Raw genomic sequence first — 25,963 nt, 5'->3', positions numbered from 1 at the left:
AAGTGGCTTTCCTTTGCAACATAATTGTGAATTGAAGGGACACGCAGTTTTACAACACTGCCTCCGAACAAAATGTCTAAAAGTTCAGCTGAAGCGAATCAATCAAATCAAGAGATTATGTTTGAAATTATCACAAAACTGGCTTTGTTTGAAAGACGCAAAGGATGAACAGAGGCACAGAAAACTTTGTAATAAAATGGCTGAAACCTCAGTAAATACCCTCTGGGATTGCAAATGGATTTTTTGCACAGAACAAGGATTGGCTTTATAATTTATCATTGAATGGTTTCAATTAATATGGACCAGAAGATCAATTACAAGACATTTATAACCAATTTGATGTGCACGTAAGCATGTGCATGTTGTATAAATAGAATCTTGATTACATTCAAAATGCATGAAAGTCTCACTTTGACCTACTGCGGGGACTTACTGTTTTGGTTCTCAATATGTTTACATGAAAGAGTACACTTTTTTTTAACCTGATTAATGCATGGTTTTATGCTCTGTATGGCACAGTTTTCTAAATGCCTCCAAATCTGATGTTGACAAAACGGTCAACATCAGATTGAGAGATAGAGTGAAAACAATGAGGAAGTGAAGATTTCACAACTTCCTGTTGCTACGATGAGAAAAATGTCACAAGATGAGTTGACATGTGCTTGAAAGATGTGTACTTTCCACATTTTTGCTGCTTTTTCCCTTTGTTCGATGCAATCAACGAAAAGCCATAATTCATTCAGGAGTTGCATGTGAACAGATTAAATCAGCATGAGTCACTTGTTTCTAGAAAGCATTATAACAGAGACAAACCTGAAGTCAAATAAAAACATACTAACACAATGTTTAATATGTAAGACAATGTTCAATAGATAATCAAAACTAATAAACCTACAAATGAACAAATTAGTACACAAAATGACATTTACTCAAAAACAGAGAATCAACTGATTGTATTGTATTTTCACTTTGTGTCATTAAAATTAATTTATCTAGTTTCTAGGTCACTTTCAGAACCTCACGGGAAATACATAAGTGGGAAAAAAAGCCGTTAAATTGATACCGTTTGTTTTCAAATATAAAAAAAAAAATAAAAAAAAAAGATAATACGTCCGTCATTGGTGGGCGGAGCCTGTTGCCACGGTTACGTGTAAACCAAACCTTCATTCTTGTAACTGCAGCAAGAATTATTACTATCAGGGCGCAAAGATTTCTATTTCTTTTTCCAAGAGAGAGATTGTGCTGCAGTATGGCCTTCTTCGGTTTAACACATCTGGGAGCGCAAAACCCAATAGGGGACAAGATGATTGTGAATCCCCGGAGAGAGTCTCAGGGTCAGGGTAAGTGGAACTTTGGCTCACGGCAGCTGCTCTATTATAGTCTTCAGAGACACAAGCCTTCATTTTAGATTTGCATTTGTTTATAGGCTTATAAACATTAAGACACACGTAGTGTCAATGACCATGTAGAATATTCTGATTGAGGTTTCAATGTTTGGACTGTGGGGGGAAACCAGAGTACTAATAAAACAAGCAGATGTACATGAAAACTCCCCAGAGGAATGCTCCCAAATTTGGAATTGAACCTGGGACTTTTACATGGCAAATCAAGAATGCTAACCACTGGACCTTCACCCTCACCCCCTGAAGTCTGATCTGGGACTTACTTGTCTGTTCAGTAATCAAAATTGAAATATTGATGACGTTTGACAGATGGAGCCAATAACAGCCAATATGACCAGCCTGCATTGGGTCAGGAGCAGCTGGGACCGGCCCACTTTTCAGAACTGAGCAAAGTTCATACCCAGCCGCTCCCTTCCAGCACCGACATCCACCACGGGAGTCACAAGAAATACAAAGAGATGGTTCAACGGATCCAAACACCCAAATGTGAGTAGATAAAAAAAACAGTAGATATCAAAAAGAGTGATGACATTTAACAAAAAAAAAAAAAAAAAAATCTCTTCCACAGCTCCCAACCAGCTGTATGTGACTCCTCTGACGGACGGCCAGCAGTACGGTTGGTCGGTGTCCGGGAATCCTGAACCATGGACCCAAGTCCAACGCTTTCCTCGAAAGAACAGTGAGATGACCAGGTGAGAAACATTTCCAGATTTGACATTTCATGGTTTTCCCGTCACACCTCGACGAGCATTAATCCACTTGTTCCTTTCACAGGTTTGTCATAGAAATGTCAACGACCAACCGGGAGTTCAGCCTGTTTTGAAAGCCCGTTGAGCTTTTTCCGTCTCTCGCTGACAAAGTGGCAGCCGCTTCACTTCATCACCGACTTGAATGTCTGGAACTGAACTAGCAAGACATACTTATGAAACTGATTTGTGTCGTTTTATTAAGTTCGAGAATAATGATGAATTCCTTTTGTTGGTTCAACATTTTCAGGCTGTGTGCACTGTAAACTTTCAGGAATATTACTTCTTTGTCATGGTTAACAGAATACAGCAAGAGGCAGCAGAAATGGCTATTTGACTGTTGGTGGCTGCAATGGGAAATATCATGCTGGCAAACACAATCCAAGGGGGATAAGTGGAGGCAGAGCTTTACATTTGGGCAATGACAAGAGCAGGCGGACAAAATATGTGGACCAGGATCTAAAAAGAAAGAAAATAGGAAAGAACAACTAACTACTGGAGAGTCTTGTGAACCGGGAACAGGTATGGTTGGTCTTTGCTGGGCCAATCTCGTCTCACTGAAAACAACCTGGCTGCAAGGAAGAGACAGAAGACTGAGTTGCTAAAAGCTATTTTATATTTTGCTATCCTACAGATTTTAAGCTTTTACTTGCAAAAAAAGTAGGACACACAAGGGGAGTATTTGCATCACAGTTTCAATTGTTAGATTCAAATGCCCTGAAACTGTCATGGCGAAGAAAGAATGAAACTTGGGAACATGTTTATGCTGATTTTGAACCAGCAGAAGCCTCCCATAACCACCTTCTGTTTTTTTTTTTCAAAAGGAAAGATGTGGATGTGTTGAAATCACCTGCACGCCCAGCTCATGCAGTATGCATGGTCACATGTGCACCAGGTGCAACAACTGATCCTGAAATCTGATCCTGCGAGCAGTTTTGTTCTGTGTGTGAGCTCAAACTGTTGCTGGGAGGAAAACCAGTTGGGCAAGTGGTATGTTGACTTAAATGCCAATATGCTGACTCACCTGTAGAGGATGCAAACTGGCATCAGCTGTGCAGACTGCAGATGAACCATGGCTGGTTTTGGTGTAAGGTTTTGTCTTTTTAGTGTTTTTACGTTGAGTTCAGGTGAGGCGGCTGGCCTGTAAAAATTTTGTTAAAAAATCCTGTCTTCTTGGAAACCTTTCTCATAAGCATGCAATAAGGATTCCGATGAGATCTTAGACTATAAAATAAGTTAAAGGGAGTCATTTAAGTTCTGTTTGGTTACACGAAACCTCACCAGAGTAACAAAATAATGTCACAACTAGACAAGTTATTTATCATTTGAAAAGCCCACTTTACTCTCGTAAAGATGTTTCCAACGAGCTCAGTTAAAGTGCAGCACGGGTAATTTGGCATCAGCCTCATGCACATGTAAGCTACTGTATTTGGATTGTGCAACAGGTTTGCATCACAAGCTGATGCTACTCTTCACAACAGTGTTTTCAGTATCTGTTAACATTTTCTGATAATATAGCTCTATGAGCAATATTTTTTAAAGAATACTGTTAGTGATCATATATATTAGAATCCACACATCAGCAAACAGGGATTGCTATACAGAAATTCTCTGATTGGTCGGAGGACTGAGTTTATGATTAATGCTTGATAGACTGGAAGCTTTTCTTATCTTATTTGTTAGTTGACCATCATTGAATTGTTGCGTGTGTATGTTCATATATGTGCATGTCAAAAAGTGTTACATACAAATTTTGTAATTGGAAGTAATTGCCATTGTTAGCAAAGTTCAATAGAATAGATAAAAAATGGACGCTTCCTCAAGCTGTACATCCATTTCAGTTTTCTTTTTTGTGTGTTGTGTTTGTCAACAACAAATGTTACATATATCATGACAAGCACTTATGACAAATAATGTCACTTTTTGTAATAGACCTCTCCTTCAAGCCACAGGTAACTCACAATGATCACCTTACCAATATAACGTAAACATACAAACACATACAAAAGAAAAAAGCCATTGATATTTTTTTTATTTTTTCTTCAAGGGGAAATGTTATTTTTCTCTTTGTCATAGTCCTCAACTCTTCTCATCCTTCAGCTTCACAAAACACTCCCCCTTCAACTCCTCCAACTCAAGGAAAATACAAATAAAAACAAAAACAAATACGGAAGGATTCTTCAGGCCTGAGCAAAACACTGTTTCAGTAGTATGGAGGGGGGTGACACCCTTCCTCCCCACTCCTGCTTCCCCCCCCCCCAAAAAAAAGCATCCCAAGAGTTAACAATCAACACAAGTCTATGGACAGCCAATAGAAATAGAATACATACAATGAACGTCTTTATAAACTCATGTCCGTCCGATAAACTCTTTGCTTATATGAATCACTCTTCATTGGTCACAGTCCAGGTGATAGTTGGTGATCTCGGTTTTAAATAATTTCTTGTCTGGCGCTCCCACCGCATCCCGAGCCCAAACATCATTGCACAGGAGGGACCAGTAGCACGAGGCTGCGCGAGCTGGCTTTGGTACAAACGTGATCAACTGTCGCTGTTGAGATTGATGAGTGTGGGTGAAGAGCTAAAGTCAGGGCTCAAGATCTCAAGACTTTAGAGATGGCTGCAACAATGAAATCTGAAGGGAAAAAAAAAAAAAAAAAGAGTAAATAAATAAATTATTGTGGACAAGCCCTTATCCCTTTCTCTCCCTCTGAGCGTCAGCAGTCCAGGCGGGGCGAGCAGGCACACCTCCAGTTTAGTGTTCGCTATGATTTACTTTCTATTAACTTAAGGCAATCAGCTATCAGTACTTCCACTTTTTGCTGAAACATTGAGTGAGGGAGGGAGGGGGGGGAGGGGGGGGGGGGGGGGGGGAGTGGGGAGTCATACAAGAAAAAAAAAACCCAAAACAAAACAAAACAAAACAAGAAAACTGGTTAGGCCTACTATTCCTGCCTCATCCTCTTCACACCAGCCAGGGATGTAGTTTGTTACCGCTGAGAAGTTTAATGTGTACAGGTCACCATGACGCCTGACCCAGATAAACAATACTGCAGTAGTGGCATAAATAAACAAAGAACAAAAAGCACAGTGAATCATCTGAATATATATGTGTGTGTGTGTGTTTGTTTACTGCTATGTGAGCATACGCCACTTGGGCTCGGCCGCAAAGGCAGCCGATGGTTATTACTGACTGTACATGATCACACCTATGGCTAGCTGAAATACTGATGTGTGCGTCACGACTGAACAGCAGGATTCGCCGGCTGCAGTTGATCAGTTGGTACCAGTGAGCTTGAGCTTTACGACTGGCATTTCACGAAGAGAGCGTGCTGGTCATTGATCCGTTACGTTGGAATGGAGTCATCATAATAAATGTAATAATTAACCAGAATCATCATAATTCGTAATAATAATAACAACATTAAGAATATACAAATGATGGATACAGAAGTGATACAAAATACCCTACATCAAAACAAAATAAAAATAAAAAATAAAAACAAGATACCACAATCAGACATGCTTCAAAGCGGTTAATGTTTGGCAAGAAAGCAGTTTTGCTGTATCATAAAAACCTCACAGTGAAAATAGTTATGCCCCTTCAGGATTACAAAGCACAGTATTCAGTCAAAATCAATATATATTTCTTTTCCTTCATCTATTTCTTCTTCATAGAAGAATCAGGCTGCATTAAGATCCGAGGTCCCTCCCCTTGCTGAAGGCTCCGGAACGACTCCATTATCCAAGTTCCTTCATTCCTATCTGTACCAAAATAATAATAATAATTAAAAAAAATAAACCTCTCTGAAAGGGACAATATACTGTTACGGCTAAAAAAAAACCCAAACAAAAACAAAAAAAAAACAGCGCTTCACGGGCTGCTCAAGCTCTAAGCAACCAATCTGATGTTGAACTAGAATCCTGGTCGTTGCTGCATCGGCTTCCACTGCTCGCTGAAAAAACTTCAGCTTCCATGCAACACTTAATCACACCCCCCGCTCTCCGTCGTCACCCATTTCTAATTCAGGTTTATGATTGAGAGCAATATTATGATTTAATGATCTGCTTTTTTGCTGCCTGATTGACAGACTAAATAAATTAATTGTACATATTGTATGAAAATGACGGAGCAGCCTTTGCTGCCGGCTGTCAGGCAAAAGACAGAAAGCTTCTGTCTCTTAAAAAAAAAAATAACAAAAAAAAATAACAAAAACTAAACAGGTGGCGATCATTGCTGACTTTAGCGAGAACATATCAACATGTCTTGCCTTGCTTTTAGTAAATACTTTAGTCTTTGGTCAATATATTCCTCCTCATTTTATACATATACTCATACACACACAAATATGCATGTACATACACACTTATAAACGTGTAATAAACTGGATATTTGTGCAAGTATGTATTCACACTTTTTCATAAAGGACCTTTTGCACAAAACATCGAGATCGAAATAAATAATCAATGCATAAACAAAACATGAGTACCTGTTCATAATTCATGTGAATTAAAATATATATATATATATATATATATATATATATATATATATATATATATATATATATATATATATATATATATATATATATGAATATAAATCAAAGAAAAGAAAAGGAAAACAAAAAGTAGCCTTATGTACAGCGATAATCTTGTTTTGACACAGGCTAAAAGGCGTTGTTTTTAAATAAACAGACTTTGCATCTTTCAAGAAGCCTGAGAGAGAGGCTAGACATGAGAAAAACACGTGTCCTTCAACATGTACGTGCGCCAAAGTGGCTGTCGAACGAGATCTTCCTCTCATCGCGAACACTTTTTTTTCCTCGCTGGGAGTCTTTAAAAAGTTTCTGTTTTCCTCTTTGCTTGGGATTCAAGTGATGGCGTCTCTAGTTCGTAGCTGTCTGCTCGCACGCTGCGAGTCCTCGCTCAGTGCTGCTGTGTCCCCGCGGTGAGGGGGTCTTCTCAGTGTCTGCTGGCCGCCGCGGCTGCTAACTGTTGGGCGGTCCGTCGTTCAGGAAGTAGGTTGTCATTTCTCCTTTGCCTTTGACCTTGACGACCCCGCGGCACTCCAGCACGTACCCTTTGCTTGCGAGCACCTGATGCAAGTCCGTGGTCACCTGGAGACACGGAGACGTGGGAGTTGATAAACATCCTCTCTTGAATACTTGTCTTGGCTGCATCTTTGAGAGAACATCCATGAAACTCACCTGTATGCGGTCGGGTACACCTGTGCTGTCCATGCGACTGGCCACGTTGACCGTGTTCCCCCAGATATCGTACTGTGGCTTTCGCGCCCCGATAACTCCCGCTACCACGGGCCCGATGTTCAGACCTGCGAATCACAAAATGTTTGTTCAGCCGCAACAAAAAACAAACAGGTAGCCATGATTTTCTGACGGCCGTGTGAATTTCCCCCTAACCTATCTTCATCTGGAAGTTGTTGAAGGAATGCTCGTTGATGTATTTCATCTGCTCTCTCAGTCTCATGGCGTAGTCGGCTAGTGCGGTGATGTGGCTACGGCCCTCCTTGTCATAGGTGGAGTCATTGAGGCCTGACGCCGCCATGTAGGTGGAGCCAATAGTCTTGATCTTCTCCAGCTGCCTGAACTTCTCTTCACTGATGATCTGAGGCGTGACATGATAAAACAGACGTTGATCACTTTTTCTTACAAACACCAAATTGGCACAATCGGAAAAAAACGAAGGCAACAAACCTCGTCGAAGTCCGCGATGATCTCGTTAAGCAGCCGCAGACACTCCACTCCCTCGTTGTTGGCCTCCAGCTCCACGTAGAACTCAGAAAAGTTGCTGATGGAGGCGAACATGACGGCCACACACTCACAGGACTGATAGTACAGCTCGTCGTTGCGTCGCTCTCGAGCCAGGAAGTGAGCAGCAACATCTTTCGGTAGGATGTTATGTAGAAGGCGACGATTGTAGGCTTGTAGTTCCTCCATCTCCTCCTTCTCCTCTGTGGCCTGGGAGAGAAGGCGCAACGATTCAATCAAAACCCATACTGACTGGGAAGACTGCATCTGTTAACACAGTCGGATGGCGCCCTCTAGTGGACCACAGTACCTGTAATTTCCAGAGGAAGTCAAGGCGTGCGGTAGATTCAACCTGCTGGGCGTGCAGGTACAGTGCCAGGACAAAGACTGTGAGGATCACTGGAGTCATGACCCTCAGAGACACTTTGGTCACAACAAAAGGACTGCGGGAAGAATGAAAAGAGCAAAGATTACAGACTGTTTCGTTTTTCATAATGTGTGCCATCAAACAGTTATAATCGAAGAAAATCAAAACAAAAAGGTGCACAAATATAAGATGCGGGAGTCATAGGTAGTAAGTTCTTACCACTGGCTTGTAGTTTCATTTAAACTGGACCTAAAATGGTAAAATCCACATAATGGTAGGATACTGGTTAGTACACATGAAGCCAATAACTATCATATACAGTATGAACGTCATTTACTTCAATACTTTTGAAAATTGCAATCAAAATGCTCGGAAAATAACATACAGAATCAAGATTTTCAATCATCCGGAAGACTTTTGTATGAGAGGTAAAATGTAGGTGTAGATTATTGAACTTAAATGCAAATATTTAGATGTGAATGGCACTATTGTAGTGATAAATTTAAACTTGGGCCCCCTCATTACCAGTTAATTACATTTCAGTGTTATATTTGAAAAAAAGGAGCAATATGATTAATTTCACTTCACAATATATACAAATATTACTAAAATAAGTACTTACCACTGAGCACTGGTTTCATTTAAATCACTAAAAAGCAAAATAAAATACAAATAAATTAAAACATTGAAGTAATAATAAACCCAAATCTCAAATGATGGAAAAGTCATTTCAGACTGATTATAAGATCATGCAATCACCCTACATTAGTTGTTGGATACTTAATTAAAATATTTATAATCGATGAAGTATGTCAGAGAACTAACAGCCATCATCGTGAAATGAAGACAAAAATAACAAATAGATAAATAAATATGCGTTGCTTTAAATAGTGTATGTAAGATCAAAACAAAAGTTTACGAGCTTAAAACACTTTGGAATCTCAGCGCTTTTGGACTTGGAGACAAAACAACTGAAATATGAATCGTACGAATCGTACAGTTTCACACTAGAGTATCAAAGCAACCGTGAATCGTGGGTGAACTATGGGGGGGGGTCGCGACTCACATGGCATTGGAGGTGACAAAGAGGTCGGCGTTGTCGAACAGTGCTACTTGCGGCCACTCCACCAGCAGCAGGAAGGTGAGCTGAATGAGCAGCATGAGGGCCAGCTTCCCTATGCTGCTGATCTGCAGGAACACGGAGCAGGCCAGCAGCGTCAGCAGCACACTGTAGCTGAAATACTGACACAGGCAGGAGACAGCAGTGTCACAAGGCGGGATCGTCACTGATCTCAAGAGAAAAAAAAAAAACAACAACAACAAAAAAAACAGATGCAAAGGTAATTCGCTGTGCGGGGAAGGTCAGTGAACTCACCTCTGGGAAGGGGCAGGAGGGGCCTTGGCTCGGGCAGATCTCCAGACCACCCTCCACAGACACATTCAAGCTGCGGATCAAACAGGGCGTCACCAGGCCTGCGGAGGTGTTCAGCTTCTCAGCAACGCAGTCCAGCAAGCTCGTGGTGTCGCAGGCAAACTGTAGCAGAGCCAAACACTCACACCAGTGATTCCTCACGCCCTCACCGAATGACCGCGTCTCGTTTGGATGACCTTTGAGTTTGACCTCACCATATTGACAAAGGCAGAGATGAAGACGAGGATGATGGAGAACACTCCGACCAGGGTGCTGTTGGTGCGAGACTGGACAATCTTCTTCGAAACGGTCTGCATCGCACCAGGAAAGAGCTGCAGGGGGGGAAATTTACAAAGTAAATACGAAGTGGATGCAAAAATAAAGTTTTTTTTTTTTTTAATAAGTATAGGACGATCTCCACTACCTTGATGCAGGAGTATATGGCACAGATGAAGAGGATGTTGGCAAGTATAATGAAGATACTGATGTAGATTCCCAGCATGACTGGGGTGCTGTGGGAGAGAAAACAGCCAAACATTTAGTCTTTTTAACCTCTTTGATTCACTTTAACAAACTACCGAACAGAAAAGAAGGTCGGCTAATCCTGAACTACGGGCCTTTTGAGGACTCAAACTCTGTGTTGTTGGACTATTTCGACGAGAACTAGAACTTAAGGGTAAAAACACAAAGATGCCACTGGAGGAAGGAGTACTTACTGTGGAAAGATAACAATCTGTATGAACGATATGAAGCAGAATACTAGCAGAGTGCAGGCAACGTAGCCTCCAAAACGGTCGTCCACCTTCTTGGAATACTGCGGCAGAAGAAGAAGAGAAGAAGAAAATCAGTGCTGTGTGACGTTTATATACAAATACACTCCAATTACACCCGGATGTTGAAATGTGCACCTTTTTCTCCAAGCTGGACGTCTGAAAGGTGAGCAGGAACTTTTTAACATGGTCTTTCCTCAGCTGGTCGATGCTGCGAGCGTCGATGGCTCGTCCCAGAAATTCGTCCACCTCGTCCTCTGGGTTCATGGCCTCCTGCACTCCACGGCTGTGAGAGGGGGAAGACACACACTCAGCAAGAAGTCGAGTGATTAAACAACTCAAATACATTAAGAATTCAGGCGAGAGCACTCACTTGTCTTTGCTGGAGGTCTCATCAATCCCCTGAAGAGAGAAGAGAGAAGAGAGAAGAGAGAAGAGAGAGACAGAGAGAGAGAGAGAAAAATTGACTCTCAGAAAAGTTGCCGTCGAGATTTTTTTCCACGCGGAGCGGCGTGTTGATGCCGGATCTCACCATTTGTCTGAAGACTTTGGAGTCTTTGGTTCTGGAGAACGTTCTGTCGGGGACCCAGCGTGGCATCAGCCCCTCGTTTGAATTGGCTCTCGTCCGCTGCATCTTCGCCATCATCGCCTTCTCCTCCTTCTGCTCGGAGGGAACAACACGAAGGCTTGACCAACTGTTCTCGCGGTGCACGGCAATCTGAGAGACTACGGGGCGTTTCAAAATTCTGGCTTTCGAACCAACCATGAACAAGATAAAGAACACCATAAAAGGGCAGGCCTGTCGAAAAAAAAACTTTTGCCGATTTGGGATATTTTAAAAGTTGCATGAAAGATTTGGGTTGTTTTCCAACTTAAACGTTTATGTTTTTGTGCGTACGGACCCGTTTCTGGCTGCAGCCGAGGACCAGGAAGGTCTCAATGCTGTTCTCCTTCAGGTACGCGTTCCTCTCCCCTCCAAAACCCGGCTCCACCTCGTAGTCCCCGTTAAGATACTGCAGCGTCGCCTTGGTGATGTGAATCCGCCTGGCAGATTAAAAAAAAAAAAAAAGAGATCCATAATGAAATCACCTGACACCAATTTTGGGCAAATAAATGTAAACGATCAAAAAGGTAAGCAGGAGTTCACAAATCAAATGTGTGTCTTCATACAAATATCTGAGTTTGTGTATAAATACACAACAAAATAATCTTGAAAATCACAATTTTGCTAATGTTACTTAGCAGAAGTCGCGGTTACGTTGCACTGGTCAAGTTTAATCAATGAAATGATTCTTATCGACGTCTATTGGCACCATGAAATGAAGGAAATCCTCACTACATTCAGCACATAAACTGAAACTGACACCTTGATGGTTTTTGACATACAACACTTGTTCCTCTCACCCTGCTTTGCCTCCCGCCTCCATGTGATTGGCTAGCGTGACGTCGTTTGACCACACGTCAAACTGCCACTTCCTGAGTCCCAGCACGCCACAGTGCACGCGCCCGCTGTGAATGCCAACACGCATGTTCACGTTGACCCCCGTGACCTCACGCACCAACCTGTGGACACACACACACACACACAGACATCAGTGCAAATCCTGCAGCAATCAAGCAAATAAAGCTCCACATACTTATGTAAAGCGTATTAAAAAAACAACAACACTGTTTTCACTCACGAGATGGCTTCGATCATGTCCACGCCCATCTCCACGCAGCAGTGAGCGTGGTCGGCCCGCGGCTCCGGCAGCCCGGACACACAGTAGTAACAATCTCCCAAAATTTTAATGCGGAGACAGTGGTTCTCCTGCAAAGGAACATTTTTTTATTTAGTTTTTTTGGTGAATGTTCGTTTTCAATTGTGTGTAAGACGTGATAGGAAAAGTGAGAGAAATTCAATATTTTAAATACATTGCAAACAGCATAAAGGATATGAAAAAAATAGAAACAGCAAGGCTGGCACTGTCTGTATTACTACTACTACTACTAATAATAATAATAATAAGAATTTTTAATTAATATCATTATTTTATTAAAACATGCATTCCAAGGTAATAATGACCTTACAATGCAGTAAAACCGATTTTGTGTTAAATATTACTTATAAGATAAATGGAAAAATTACGAACTTGGAAAAAAAAGCACAACAAACCCATTGCAATCCTGACAAAAGATGTATTGAAGATCAAATTAAAAAGATTTAGTCCAATTTATCTTCTATACATATTTTAGATATGCTAAAAGCAGAGGGATCAAATTACATCATATTATTGTAAGTTAAATATTTGAAAAAAGAACAAAAAGTGTTCTGACATCAGAAGGCTCTCAATCACATCATGTTGTCTGCCCATGCTGCCAAACAGGACAAGGGCAAAAAAAAAAAATATATATATATACATATATATTTATTTTTTTTGGAAAAAGACTGCAAACAACTACAATAAGCAGTGAGAAACAAATGACCTGATGACAAAAAATGTTTTAACTTATCTAGTGTCTCCTTACCGATGCCAGCTTGTCGAATCGGGCGAAGAGTTCATTGAGCGTCATGACCAGCTCCTGAGCTGTGCACTGCGATGCCAGGCTGGTGAAACCCTCGATGTCCGCAAACAGAATGCTGGAGGCGGAGGAGAGGAGCAGAAAAAAAAACCGCCACCGTTAATCCTCTGCTGTGAGTGACAGTGCTAAAGTTAGTGCAGTCGACAGTGATAATAATTTCATTGCTGGAGCACAGCTTCAACACAGTTGGGTACTATCGAGGCAGACGACCTTGACAGAGGCAGAAAGTTTGACCTTAGAGAGGTCTGAAGGAGATGTGTGTGTGCGGGCGTGCGTATGTGTGTGTGTGTGTGTGTGTGTGTACACAGTGTTTGCTCAGTGCTGTAATTGAATGTGTGCTGAAGCTCTCCATCTTTGGGGATTATCTTATCTTTGCTGCTGGTGATTAAGTATTCCCTCACTAGTGTTAATTAGCCTCCACTCTGCCAAACCACTCTACCCTCCTCTGACTCTGTGAGCACGCTTGTGTGTGTGTGTGTGTGTGTGTGTGTGTGTGTGTGTGTGTGTGTGTGTGTGTGTGTGTGTGTGTGTGTGTGTGTGTGTGTGTGTGTGTGCGCGAATGATTAATCATTGTCAGGGACGATGCAGAAGCTCCTTTTGTTTTGTCTGTTATTTAACCAATGCATTACATCGCGCACTAAAAGGATCTAATCACACAATAACGTACACGTACGGCACTAAAAACAAACAAACTCGAGGCTGAAGTAGCGGGTAAACGACGAGCTAAAGTGTCCCGGCTGACCTGACATTGTCGTGTTTCTGGATATAGATCTTATGAAACATCATGTCTTCCTTCTTGGCATTGATGTCAGCCTTCATCTCCATGGCAACGTGCCTTGGCAACACTGAAAGTAACAGCCGTTCCTGGAAAACACGGGAAAGAGACACAAAAATCAGATTGTGCCATTAACAATATGACTGTCTACATGCAATATGTTCCCACATTTAATTTAATTCATGAAACCATTTAAAGAAGCGCTCAGGGGAATGATTCAGTAACGGCGCTGAGGCCTCAGGTCTGGAAGGTCCACTCGTATGTTTATGCTCTATCCCATTTCAAAAACAACTTGGGGTTTAGTGTATTGCCAAAGGGAATAGAAACTGCAGCGATTGGAATCAAGCCTCTCCCACTTTAAAAATGAAATTTAAATTTGCTCACCGATTCTCTTTCCTGCAGCTAAAATACTCACAATAACTCCACATGCATTTTAATTTATGATTCAACAATCTTATTTGAATGTAATTTTGTCAATATAGACAATATCTATTCAGAGGGATCTTAAAGATTTGTCCTGAATGTCAAAGTACAGATATGTCTTCATTGCAGTTTTGTAAAACAGGAGTAAACTTTCACAACCACCATTTGAAACACAATTTATGTATTCACTTAACCTAAAACAGACAGAGATGCTTTCCAATACAGTGCAACTGTGCATCAGTATTGTACGTCATTTACCATAAATGTGATATATTTAATTTCTCCCCTCTCTTTTTATTAATGTATGTTTTCTACTTCATAGTATTGTTTATTTTGTTCGATTTATCCTCGTTTTTATTACCGCTGATGAATATGTTTATCTATGTGCTATTTCCTGTCAGTTGTGCTATTATGTAAATATAAAAACAATTAAAAAAAAACAACAATCTTTGGTCAAAAAAAATTTAAAACATAAAAGATAATGGAAAAGAAAATGCTGCTGATTGATGATGAATACTGTGATAGAGCGACGGTTAAAAATGGCAGAAATAAATAATGAAAAGATTTAATGCAACAACACATCTCTAATTCATCATAATGAATTTTGAGCACAAAAGAACTGAACTTTAAAGTAAAAACTACCGTCAGCGTTAAAGATATTGGATCTGTATTTCATCTGTATTTTATTCAACTGTTCTACAGGAGCAGTGGAAGTGTGTTCCCTCGCCTTACCTGTTGCTGATTCTCTCTCTGTAGATGCAGTCTGGCCTGGATGTATCCTCTGGTCTCCTGGAAGGCTTGTCTCTGGGAAACTTCAGCGGGGTAGTGGGTACAGATGCCGATGATGTTGGTGCAAAGGAAGATCAGGACGTTAGCACTCACCTGCAGAGGATAAATGAGGACATTTGCTGTACTGAGCTTTGTTGCATTCGCTGGCCTTATTGTAAATGGGAATCTTTGAGAAATCTTTAAAAACAGTGATGGAGACAGAACCAGAAGAAAAATATCCTCACTGCAGCTCCGCGGCTCATCTTTCCCTCTAGCCATCATATAAAAGGTCATAAAAGCTTAACTGGGGACAGAGTTTGTCTGGCACGCGCTCTCGGGGTCAAAAATTAATTCGTTTTTAGTTGATCTCTTTTTCAACTGACATGTTCGTGACACACCGCGATGCGACTCGCGACATACTGTTTGTGCATCTAAGCACCTTATGCTGTGAGCTGTGTCAGATAAAAGCTGACAACTGTGACAGGAACCTGGTAAAATATTCCATTGTCAGTTTGCGATGGTGGACGTAGATCACTGGCAGACCACGTCGAAGCTCCGCTGACAAAAAAAACGAGCAAAGACAGATGGTTTCCAGCAGCCTTCATTCTGCACAGGAAGTCACAGAAACACTCAGATCCTGCTGGAGCTCATTGAGACCCAATAAAACGCTCTCGGGCTAATCTGTCTGCTTGTACTCGGTGTCCGATAACAAGTACAAGAGATTAAGTCATTCAAGTACTGCGCAGATGATGTGGTCATCATGGAGCATTTATCGTTCACTTTACATAACAAAGTATTCCAGCTACCACCTGTAAACTTTAGGACATGGAATACTACGGGATGTCCAGAAAAGCAAAAACATGTTGTTCATTTGCACGGATGTTGTTCTAGGGATGATTGTGTTGTACTGAACCCATTAACTACTGCAGGTGGAAGATCATACTTTACTCAAACTGCACCAAAACAGTGTGATGAGATGCAACAAGTTACATTTTGTCAATGAAATAAAAACATATACAAACAATTGTCCCAGCTCATAAATATTAGGATTTTAATTGAATTTAATTTCTACAATTTTTCTATTTACCGGTAATCACATTTATTTAATTACTGAGTGTCTATGTGTTTTCCACAGTCTGAAAAGCCTCTCTCTCTCACACACACACACACACACACACACACACACACACACACACACACACACACACACACACACACACACACACACACACACACACACACACACACACACACACACACACACACACACATTTCCTCTGACAGGAAGCAGGCCTGTAAGTGGGATCACTCATTGCCTTTACACCTCGCAGTGCAGCAACCACTCAGTGATTTTTTACAGCATGTCTGTGTGCTGAAGTCTGTTGAGACGCGTCCGTGGCTTAATGTGTCGCTGCAAATTTGATAACCTCCAGTGCCCCCTCTTCTTCTTCAAAAAAAGAAATGTCCCCTCTACGGCGGCGTGGGAACAAACCATTTCCACAAAATGTGTCCTTGTTGTTTACAGTCTAGACGTGACACTCAGACACAAACAAAGGTCGCCTGAGCACCAGAAGGAAGCCCCGAGATGACACATCCTGTATCAAACAACCAGAAAAGCTAAAGGCCTCAGGAATGTAAACATATATAACCATATGCCCAATAACTCACCTGCGGCCTCACAACTTAAAATTTTCCAGTTTTCAGATTATTAAATTGGCCGTTTCAGGTTTGCTTGTTTCTCCCTTCATTGATGAGCTTGTACAGTGTTCTGTATGTAGTGTATGGAGGCAGATGAGACATACTGACATCTCCTGGGTGAAAATGGAAGTACACAAAAAGTTCATGTTCCTGTAATACCAGTTAACATTTTGGACACACCATTAACAAACATGACAAAATAACATTGGCGTAGAAAGGTCAGCTCTTGTTTCATGTTCTACACGCGGGCTGTGGTTGTATAATAATGACTTATTGCTTTTTTGCCTTTGACTAAAGACGTATGAATAATTACATGTAATTTTATAGAATGTCACCCACTTTTATAGAGAAAAGTCCAGGTGGAAGTTACCCTTCTCAGCTGCAATTATTATCTAATTCACAAAAAATATTTTTTTTTATTTTAAACATGCATTTCATAAATCCTTTTTATACTACTTTCATATTTGAACAGAAAGTGTGTGACTATTTCGTCTGTAAATGTTTATTGCAGATTATCCGCCTCAGTTATCACATTTTATATCTGCTTTTATTTACTGATGGTTGATTTTTCACCAACTGCAAATTGTGCACGTGTATTTCAAAAAAACAAAGCCATTCTGAAGTCACAACTAAAGTTCATCAAACAATGTTCAAGAATACTCCAATTAATGTATAACAACAGAGAGTCCGGTGACACAGTTTACACGAGAACAGAAGTGTAATGGGAAGATGAGTTTTAACAGAACGTAAACAAAGGGTTGGGTTGAAATAAAAAAAAAAATAAAAAAGACCATTCAGCAGCGTAATGGACAGCAGAGATAAAACTGAGGAATGACAGATGTTAGTGGTCGGAAGGAAATTAGTGGTGAGACTAGGAGCTGCACAAGGAAGAGAGAGAGAGAGAGAGAGAGAGCGAGAGCGAGAGAGCTGGGCCACAGTGACATTAGGCAGATGGCTAGCAGCTCTCGGCTCTGTTTACATTACTCTCACTGTTCAAGCAAAAACAGCCACAAGACAAAAGTGAAACCTGCAGCAGGACGAGTGTTTGCAGGTGTGCGTCTCCTGTCGCCTGCATAATTTTACGAGAGCGCGTCTCCTTTGCACATGCGATGAGCTGCGGCCGTTGGAAACATTTCTGCGCCCATGGTTCGCTGCAGGTCACACTCGCTGTGTCTGAGCTCGCGGCCTCAAACTAATTGCTTGCTCTTCTCAAGAGGGCAGGGGCTCGTAGGTTTACAGAGTACACAGTAAGGTCCTGTGTTTACGTAACAGCACTCCTCTTTTGCAGCTCTGCTTGGCAGTTTACCTGCTACCTGTACACAATGCCCGCTCTCGGTGCAAGGCCGCCACACCTGTTCCTATTCAACCACACTCGTTTTATCTGAACGCCTCCCGATATACAGACTTTACTTCAATGCAATGCACTGCTAATGGTTTAGCGGTATGAAGTGTATCAATAAACAAGGTTTGAAATCATATATCTATTAGTTTCAAAAAGCATCTTTACACCAATCTGACTAAAACCTACTGTTATCAGACCCAGGATTTAAGACGCTGTCGTCGACCTCAGCTGACGACTGGCAAAGGTCGTCACACCTGGACAAGCACCCGTCCATCACAGAGCCGCATACTCACATTTAAAGTTACAAGCAGTCTCCATACAACATACACTTTTTTCAACTGGTGGAGGAAGCTGCAATACCAGGCAGCACGAAGAAAAACATGCAAACTGCACACAGAATGTCCCCACAGAATATCCCCTTAAGCAGATGACCGTCTAGCAGTGAGGTGAGAGTGATAACCATTACCCTGCTGTGTGGCTGATTGCATTTTCCTACGAGCCCAAATTGATTGATTGTTGTAATAATAATAATAACATCATTCCAGTAAATGATAAAACATGAACAAAACATGTGTTTTCCAACTAAATACACCTTTGGAAGTGCTTATAAGCAATTGAACTTCTTCTTCTCAATATGACAAGAAACCAGGTATTGACAACATCAGATAAAGTGAAAAATCTTAGATAAATCTTTTTTTCCTGCTCTAAAAGCGGTCATTTCCCAGGGGGCGGCACAATGGAAGCGGCCGGCCGGCCAAGCGGACCTCGGCCTAATCCCCGATATGAAAATGGCATTACATAAGGGCCGCACAGATCTAGACGGAACGGGCACAACAGCAGTAATACTGGCTATTCTGCAAGCACAGATTATAATGCATTTTGTCACTAAAAGCTCCGACAGCTTAGGAGGGAGCGGGATATGCCGGCTTAATCAATAGATGATCAACACAGCTCTGGATGCACCGGAGCCAACAAGCGGCGCTGGTACAAACAGGAAATCAGGTCGTGAAAGGAAAAAAAAAGGGAGGAAATGTTTCTCGGTAGGTGTATGTTTTACACATATTGAGCTCAGTTAATCATAAGGTGATACTATTAAAACTCAATATACAGAAGAAAAAAAAGTTGAGGGAACCTCTTAAACCATATATGAAATACAGTTTTTTTGTCGTATCCTGTAACGACGAGTTAGATAAACTCTGGGTTTATTCGCTTTAATGCCTACATTGCAAGCTTCCTTTCATCCATACTGCAGATCGGATGTTCATGTTTACTATCTTTGCAATATTTGAGCAATAGCATTTGATATTTCTGAATAAATAATACACTACATGAGCAGTTTTGGGACATAAATGACTGAAATGTTGACCCACTGATTTTTAAGACATAGGAAAATGTTAGAGCTCTAACATTTTAGCGTCCCCCCCCATGAATCCTGTGCATGAATTCATAAGAAATGTTATTACTAAATGAACAATGTGGATGAAAAAATTATAGATTTTTGGGGAGCATTTAAATTACATAAAGCTTGAAGGACACGCTGATACTTAAACCTAACCCTAATGTTTAATAAAATGAGATCAATGACCTTTGAAAACATTACAGTGGAAAAATTGTGATAATTTTATTTAAACTGAGTCAGAATATTTACTGATATTGCACCAAAAGTTCCTGGTGATCAATTTTTGCTGTTGAGAGAAAGAACATTTTAATTCCAATTAGTTGACACGTCTAAATCTAGCATTGTGTATTCAGACTTACCTTATTCCATTACCTTCCAAACGCATTTACCTTCAATAACCAACAAGTCAAGGCTTCCCAAGACCACAACGTTGAGCACAACAAAGACAAGTAGATTCATTAATGCCTCCAAAATATGAAAGGAATCCATTCAGTAGTTCCTAATCTCCACGTGCTGCATATAAAATTATTGGGCATTATATTTGAGGCTGTGATGACAACACTGACCGCCGCCCTCACATCTCATAAAATCTCTCCATAGCCAACATCCACAATGAAGGGGAAGCCAGAACAAGCTGTTGGAATCTCCAGAAATTTCAGTGTGTGTGTGTGTGTGTGTGTGTAATTTTTCTCTTTCTTTATGGTGAGTTGAGTTCAGCACTACAGACATTCATTTTAGCCAGGAAGTCTGATGGCTTGACAGTTAAGTCTGTAAACATTGACTTTTAAGGTCACTGGGACATTATTCCAGACTGAGTGCGTGAAAGAGTTAGAGAGAGAGAGACGTGAGAAAATGTGGACAAACGAGATGTCTGTCTGCGTCCGACGAGATGTAAACACACATGGGTATGGCTATATTTAAACCAGCTGTAATCTGCATTTTAATATCAGTGACGGATTACGTGGCCACCAGGACATTAAAGTGGTTTCTCTTACAGATATTAATGTACAGTATGTTACCTAATTCATCAAAAACGGTTAAATTAATAAGAAAATGGCAGAAATGTAAACACAAAGTGGATAACTGACAATAAAGTGACTCAACTAAATTGAAAATTGCACATCTATAAAGCATCATATATGTAGAATCTGGCCAGAATCATAGAATCTGGTCAGGAGAGCAGAATTCACTGCTAAATTGACATGACAATCTGCATTTTTATTTTATTATACGCTTTTGTCACTGATTAAAGCTGAATTAACAGAACAGTCTCAACTGTATTGGGCCACCCTTTGCAGCTATGGCAGCTTCAACTCATTGAGTAACCCTTTGCACACGGTTTAGGAGTGTTTTGTTTGAATATTTGGCCATAGATGCTAAGGGGCTTGATTTTATACACCTGTGGCAATGATTGTGAGTGGAGCACCTGAATTCAATTGGGATTTGGATGGCTGAGCAAATACCTTTGGCAATGTAGTGTATTTTACACATGTTTTGTCTGTGTCTAAACAGGGAGGCGCTTTGACAGAATGGATCTGATCTGCTTCAGGTTGTTACTTAAATGTTCACACTTTTATGAAATTGTTCAAAAATAGAGCAAATCTACATTTGAACTGTGACGTCAGTCTGAATTTCTGGCTGGTGAATTGCAAGTTTTTCACGTGAAAAGTGACTCTTTGTGGCAAAAAAAAAAAAAGAAGAAAAAAACCAAGATCAAATATAGAATATGCAGACCTGTGAAAAACTTCCATTGGGTTACAAAAAGGTCACAAAATCAGGTCACGGCTTTTTTTAAATTCTATTAATTAGGTTTGCGAGCCACACCTAGAAACAGCTGTAGACACATGTGCCAACATGTGAGTGTAACGTTGAGCACGAGATGGTCAGGAAACACATTTCCTCAGGAGTCAAGAGTTTGGGAACCTCTCTGTCATGAGCTTGTTTGTTTTTATGTCTTGTGGCTTCCCAAGGGTAAACCCATATTCAGACCCACAGCAGGAAGAGGCCCATAGCATTTGAAACCCATTTCAAACTGACTGCGTCCAAACAGTGTCACAGTGTCTCTCGGGGTTCACGCTGCACAGCGACAGGTAGATATCGCTCCATGATGCTCATACAGCTCCTAACAACAACCACATGAAGGTGAATGTGTCTGAGCGTGCAAGCTTCCCGACACGTGGCATCACTGCTCTGTACCTCTTCTTTGACTTGGAGCCACTGAAAGTGACGTCAGCGGACAAGGAATCAAGACAAACGAAATATTGAAAAGGAGGCTGGATGTGTAGCTTGTACTTTCAATCCTTTTAGTTCAGTTGTTAGCAGGACACGACCAATCAGTTACATTTCCTGCAAAGATGTGCTGTGTGTGTGTGTGTGTGTGTGTGTGTGTGTGTGTGTGTGTGTGTGTGTGTGTGTGTGTGTGTGTGTGTGTGTGTGTGTGTGTGTGTGTGTGTGTGTGTGTGTGTGTGTGTGTGTGTGTGTGTGTGTGTGTGCAGGTGTTATGTTCAGTACTCTGACTTAATATTCCTGTTAAAGACCTCGAATGAAGCCAGAAGATGTGGTGGTGATTATAAACATATATTTATATCTGGATCTCTCTCTCTCTCTCTCTCTCTCTCTCTCTCTCTCTCTCTCTCTCTCTCTCTCTCTCTCTCTCTCTCTCTCTCTCTCTCTCTCTCTCTCTCTCTCTCCCTGCACGAGCTTCTTTCTCAGTCTTGTGAAAGGTTCTGCTTCGTGTTGGCCCGAAATTCACACCCACGGTGACTGTGAATTATCAGAGATTGCAGCGCAGCTTTCACTTAGCAACTATCACCCACATTCCTCAGACTCCCTCCAAAGACCTGTCCCCCCCACCCCACCCCACCCTACCCTCACCCAGGTTCAGGCAGGGTGCAGAGAGCAAGCAATGCTGATGATTTCTGTCCCCGTTACGGACGTTTAGGACTGACGACTGCGTGTAATAATTCATCAATTGGTTATGTGAAAGAGGTTGCTGCGACAGTTACTCTCTATAAGGTAAATTTCACAAATAGCCTTCTGTCAAACAAGAAAAGGTGTTAGATTAATTCAGCTGTCACCCAAAACTCTCCGTAAATTCACTGTTTGTTATGATCAGGGCATCACATGATGGATTTCATGTTGTAGTTCACTGTTGTTTGTGCAGCGTGCAAAAGAAAATGACTGTGCGCCTTGATGGAAGACAGTCTGTTCCTTATAAAAGGGAACGTTTATGCGAACTGATGAATTTGAGATGCAATCTTTTGACATTTCCGAAAAACAGACGTTATACAATGTCATGAGCCCATTCTGGTTACGGCTGGTTTGGTGAGCCAAGAAGATTCAGGCACCAGAGAGGAAATCCTTAAATTAATTAGTTGAAAATTGATTGAGAAAATATCAGTTCTGAAGGGAACATCTTTAAAGTTAACATAGTATTTGTTCTCCTCTATTGCTATACTTCTCAAACCTTTTGAGCCCATTATAACACAGATGTGTCCAAACACATCAGCCAAATGTGTTTTCAGTAGGGGGGCTCCAATGAAAAGGGTCTGGAAAGGCTGATGGTGAACAATATCACGCAAATACACCTAATTGTTTTGTAATTTAGATATATTTTCATGTATTTTGCCATTCCCAGTATTTTCTTACTTTCAGAACCTGGATGAACGTCTTGGGAAAGAGGTTTATTATGTGTTTCATGCCATCTAAAGTTGTGTAAACAGCCACATTAGGTAAGCTTGGCTCAACTATTGAGTTTGTGGGAATAAAACAACACCACGGTCATCCAATGTAAAATCAACAGAGACCACATAACTGACCATCTTGGGCTTTCCTCAGTTCAAAAATGGCTTGAATCTGAAATCACACACAATTAATAATGATTGTAAAAATGTTATATTTGTAGGGTTAAAAAAAAAAAAAGAAAGAAAAAAGAAAGAAAGAAAATCTTTTCAGCTTCTTTTTCGCCCTTCCGCGACAACATTTATATTATAAAACATTCAGGCCAAAGATAAATGTCCTGGAATAACAGCCCGCATCCTCACGAGCTGCCAATACAAACAGATGACATGGGGACAACTTGCAACAGAAATACAGCGGCACAAAGAGAGGGACAGAGCTGTTAATATGAGGAAGAACATGCATAGCTTCCGTAGAACAAGTAGAACACTTGCATAATTGGAACATTATTTAACAAATTTGACCGTCAGTGTTTGTTTTGAGACTGTATATGGAAACCAGAGTACCTGAAAATCCCTATTGCACGAACAGAAGGAACATGCAAACATGCACAGATTCAAAGCAGGGACATTCTTGCTGTGACATGAGAGGGCTACCCACTACACCACTGTCCAGCAGACAGACACACAAATGTATATTCATTATCCGCACTTCTGCTCTTGTGTTTATGGCAAAACAAAACAAAAAAAAGTGACCCCCCCCCCCCCTCCCCGGACCTGAAAACCAGTCTTCAACCAACACATCAGTCGTATTACAACCCAGAACAGAGGCTCCTCAAACATGTGAGGGAAACTGTGAAGCGCTGCAAAGTGAGTGATTCAACAAACTGTCAATTAATCGACTAATCTCTTCAGCTCAGATTAACTTCAAACAGCTCGGAGCTGTCAGAGACTTCAGAGCTCACTGAAATACACTGAAAGCGTTTCAAGTTGGAGACAGACAAATAATGCAACCAAACAGCACTGTCCAGAAAACTGTAGAGAATAAGATGCTGTATTTATGAGGCTTTTTCTTTTGGGTTTTTTTTTTCATCCCAGGGGAAGCAATGACTGATGGGGTATTGTTATTGAAACGGGTCCAGCGAGAGAGCAAGTCGGAGCTCATTGGCCTTTGATGAGCATCTGGGTCTCCTTAGAACATCTGTGTTAGATCAGGCTCGGTAAAAAAAAAAAAAACGCACTCCGGCATTCTAAACACAATGACAGCGCTTCACTCGTGACAAAACATCAGAGTCTCTCACGTAGGTTGGCCCTTATCGTTCCTGGAGAGTGTTGCTTATTTATTTCCATATTCATTTCATTTCCTTTTCCCTTCTTCCTCTCGGTCAGACTCGCGTTCACTGTCACTTACAGCCTTTGTGAAAGCGTGTGTGTGTGTGTGTGTGTGTGTGTGTGTGTTTGGTGCCAGGCGGCTGCAGCTGGGTTTGTGTACTCAGCCTGAGCCTCATGTCTACACACAGCTCGCACTGCCCTTATCTGAAATGACCAGAACCACATCAACAGAGAGATAGTCGGCCCCGCCTGTTCGCTCTGCTCCGTCTGCTCGGCCTGGTGAGCTGCACGCCGCATGTGTGGAGCACAGGAAGTCATACGTGTGTATGCGTCATGTACGCCATATTTTTACGGAAAATCTGCCGAGTCAGTGAAACCTCAACCAGTAAGAACAGCTATTACTCCAAACCAAACCAAAACTGACCTTCCATTTCTTGAACTTTGTCAAATTCTGCACATCTGTGATGAACAGCAGAGCTGAGTTTTGAAGGAAATAATCTCCAAACTCTCTTAACAGGACAGCATCAATCAAATTATTTTAAGACGCACTAGTTTCCAGTTTCTGTCACCTGCGCTGTGGTTGACAGGAAGGGGGGTCACTAGTAGGTCATTTTGTGGAAAACGTTGGCCTTTATTGCTTTTTCTGATTATAAAGTCGGTCTAGTGGCTTTAGAACTATTTCTGAAATGGCTCAGACCACTGATACAAGCAAACATCTATAGTCGGCGACTGGTTGAACGCTAAATGTTCAATATCATAAAAATATACTCAGGTATTGCAGGCGCCCTCATTACAGCCCTCATGTACACTCTGAACAAGTTAGCAGTCCGTAACAAGACACACACACACACACACACACACACACACACACACACACACACACACACACACACACACACACACACACACACACACACACACACACACACACACACACACACACACACACACACACACACACACACACACGCCATTTCAGAGTCAACCTTGCTCCTGGACTGTGGAGGGAAACAGGTGCACACGGAGAACATACAAACTTTGCACATAAAGCCACATAAAGCCATACTTTCCCTGGGTGCAGATCTCCAGACATTTTTGTCTTTCACTGGCATCTTCCTGTATATGATTAGAAGTGTCACATCGCTAGTGGCCTGCGCCTGATTGAAACTCATGAGAAACTATTGAGATGGTTGTTGGCCTGCGCTTGCTTGCAACTGAACAGAGTAAATCAAAGATTGGAAGAAGAAATGATCATGATGAAGTAACCAAGCTTTGGAATAATGAATTTACCAACTGCTGTTGCACTTAAACTTACCGATGTATTAAATTCAATCTGCCTGTAAAAAACACCAGTGTTCAAGGTATATTTAGAATATCTTCAAAAGGAAAAAATGTATACAAATATATATTTAGAGTAGGGATTTCCTTTGGTAAAAGAATAAAGCATGATAATACTATACCAGGATGTTTTTTCCTAATTCAAAACCACTATAATGTGACCAAAACGTGCATGTGTTAAT

At 41.2% G+C, this 25,963-nt stretch overlaps 2 protein-coding genes across 4 annotated transcripts in view; one reads left to right on the top strand and one right to left on the bottom strand.

The window, feature by feature from the left end:
* Positions 1-1,249: 1,249 nt before the first annotated feature.
* Positions 1,250-2,226, top strand: spmip11 (sperm microtubule inner protein 11; the record flags this gene model as incomplete). The annotated part of the gene is made up of 4 exons (XM_080496938.1): positions 1,250-1,340; positions 1,713-1,889; positions 1,972-2,095; positions 2,178-2,226. The coding sequence occupies 4 exons, from the start codon at positions 1,250-1,252 to the stop codon at positions 2,224-2,226; spliced, it is 441 nt and encodes a 146-aa protein (XP_080353064.1).
* A 4,605-nt stretch (positions 2,227-6,831) lies between these two features.
* The window catches only part of LOC308130740 (adenylate cyclase type 6-like), a 32,414-nt gene continuing 13,282 nt past the window's right edge, over positions 6,832-25,963 (bottom strand). For all 3 annotated transcript variants that reach the window (XM_080497183.1, XM_080497182.1, XM_080497184.1), the window contains 21 exons: positions 14,960-15,109; positions 13,772-13,893; positions 12,976-13,087; positions 12,150-12,277; positions 11,872-12,030; positions 11,370-11,511; positions 11,000-11,128; positions 10,841-10,869; positions 10,606-10,753; positions 10,414-10,511; positions 10,122-10,209; positions 9,913-10,029; positions 9,662-9,820; positions 9,353-9,528; positions 8,909-8,935; positions 8,506-8,535; positions 8,230-8,362; positions 7,866-8,129; positions 7,572-7,776; positions 7,359-7,483; positions 6,832-7,268 (listed from right to left, as the gene is read on the bottom strand). In XM_080497183.1, the coding sequence (XP_080353309.1) occupies positions 7,140-7,268; positions 7,359-7,483; positions 7,572-7,776; positions 7,866-8,129; positions 8,230-8,362; positions 8,506-8,535; positions 8,909-8,935; positions 9,353-9,528; positions 9,662-9,820; positions 9,913-10,029; positions 10,122-10,209; positions 10,414-10,511; positions 10,606-10,753; positions 10,841-10,869; positions 11,000-11,128; positions 11,370-11,511; positions 11,872-12,030; positions 12,150-12,277; positions 12,976-13,087; positions 13,772-13,893; positions 14,960-15,109 (2,670 nt within the window). In that variant the 3' untranslated portion in view covers positions 6,832-7,139. The remainder of the gene's footprint in view (positions 7,269-7,358; positions 7,484-7,571; positions 7,777-7,865; positions 8,130-8,229; positions 8,363-8,505; positions 8,536-8,908; positions 8,936-9,352; positions 9,529-9,661; positions 9,821-9,912; positions 10,030-10,121; positions 10,210-10,413; positions 10,512-10,605; positions 10,754-10,840; positions 10,870-10,999; positions 11,129-11,369; positions 11,512-11,871; positions 12,031-12,149; positions 12,278-12,975; positions 13,088-13,771; positions 13,894-14,959; positions 15,110-25,963) is intronic.

The sequence above is a fragment of the Blennius ocellaris genome, assembly GCF_963422515.1.
Source record: "Blennius ocellaris genome assembly, chromosome: 5".
NCBI classification, from domain to species: Eukaryota; Metazoa; Chordata; class Actinopteri; order Blenniiformes; family Blenniidae; genus Blennius; species Blennius ocellaris.
This window is presented reverse-complemented; position numbering and strand designations above follow the sequence as displayed.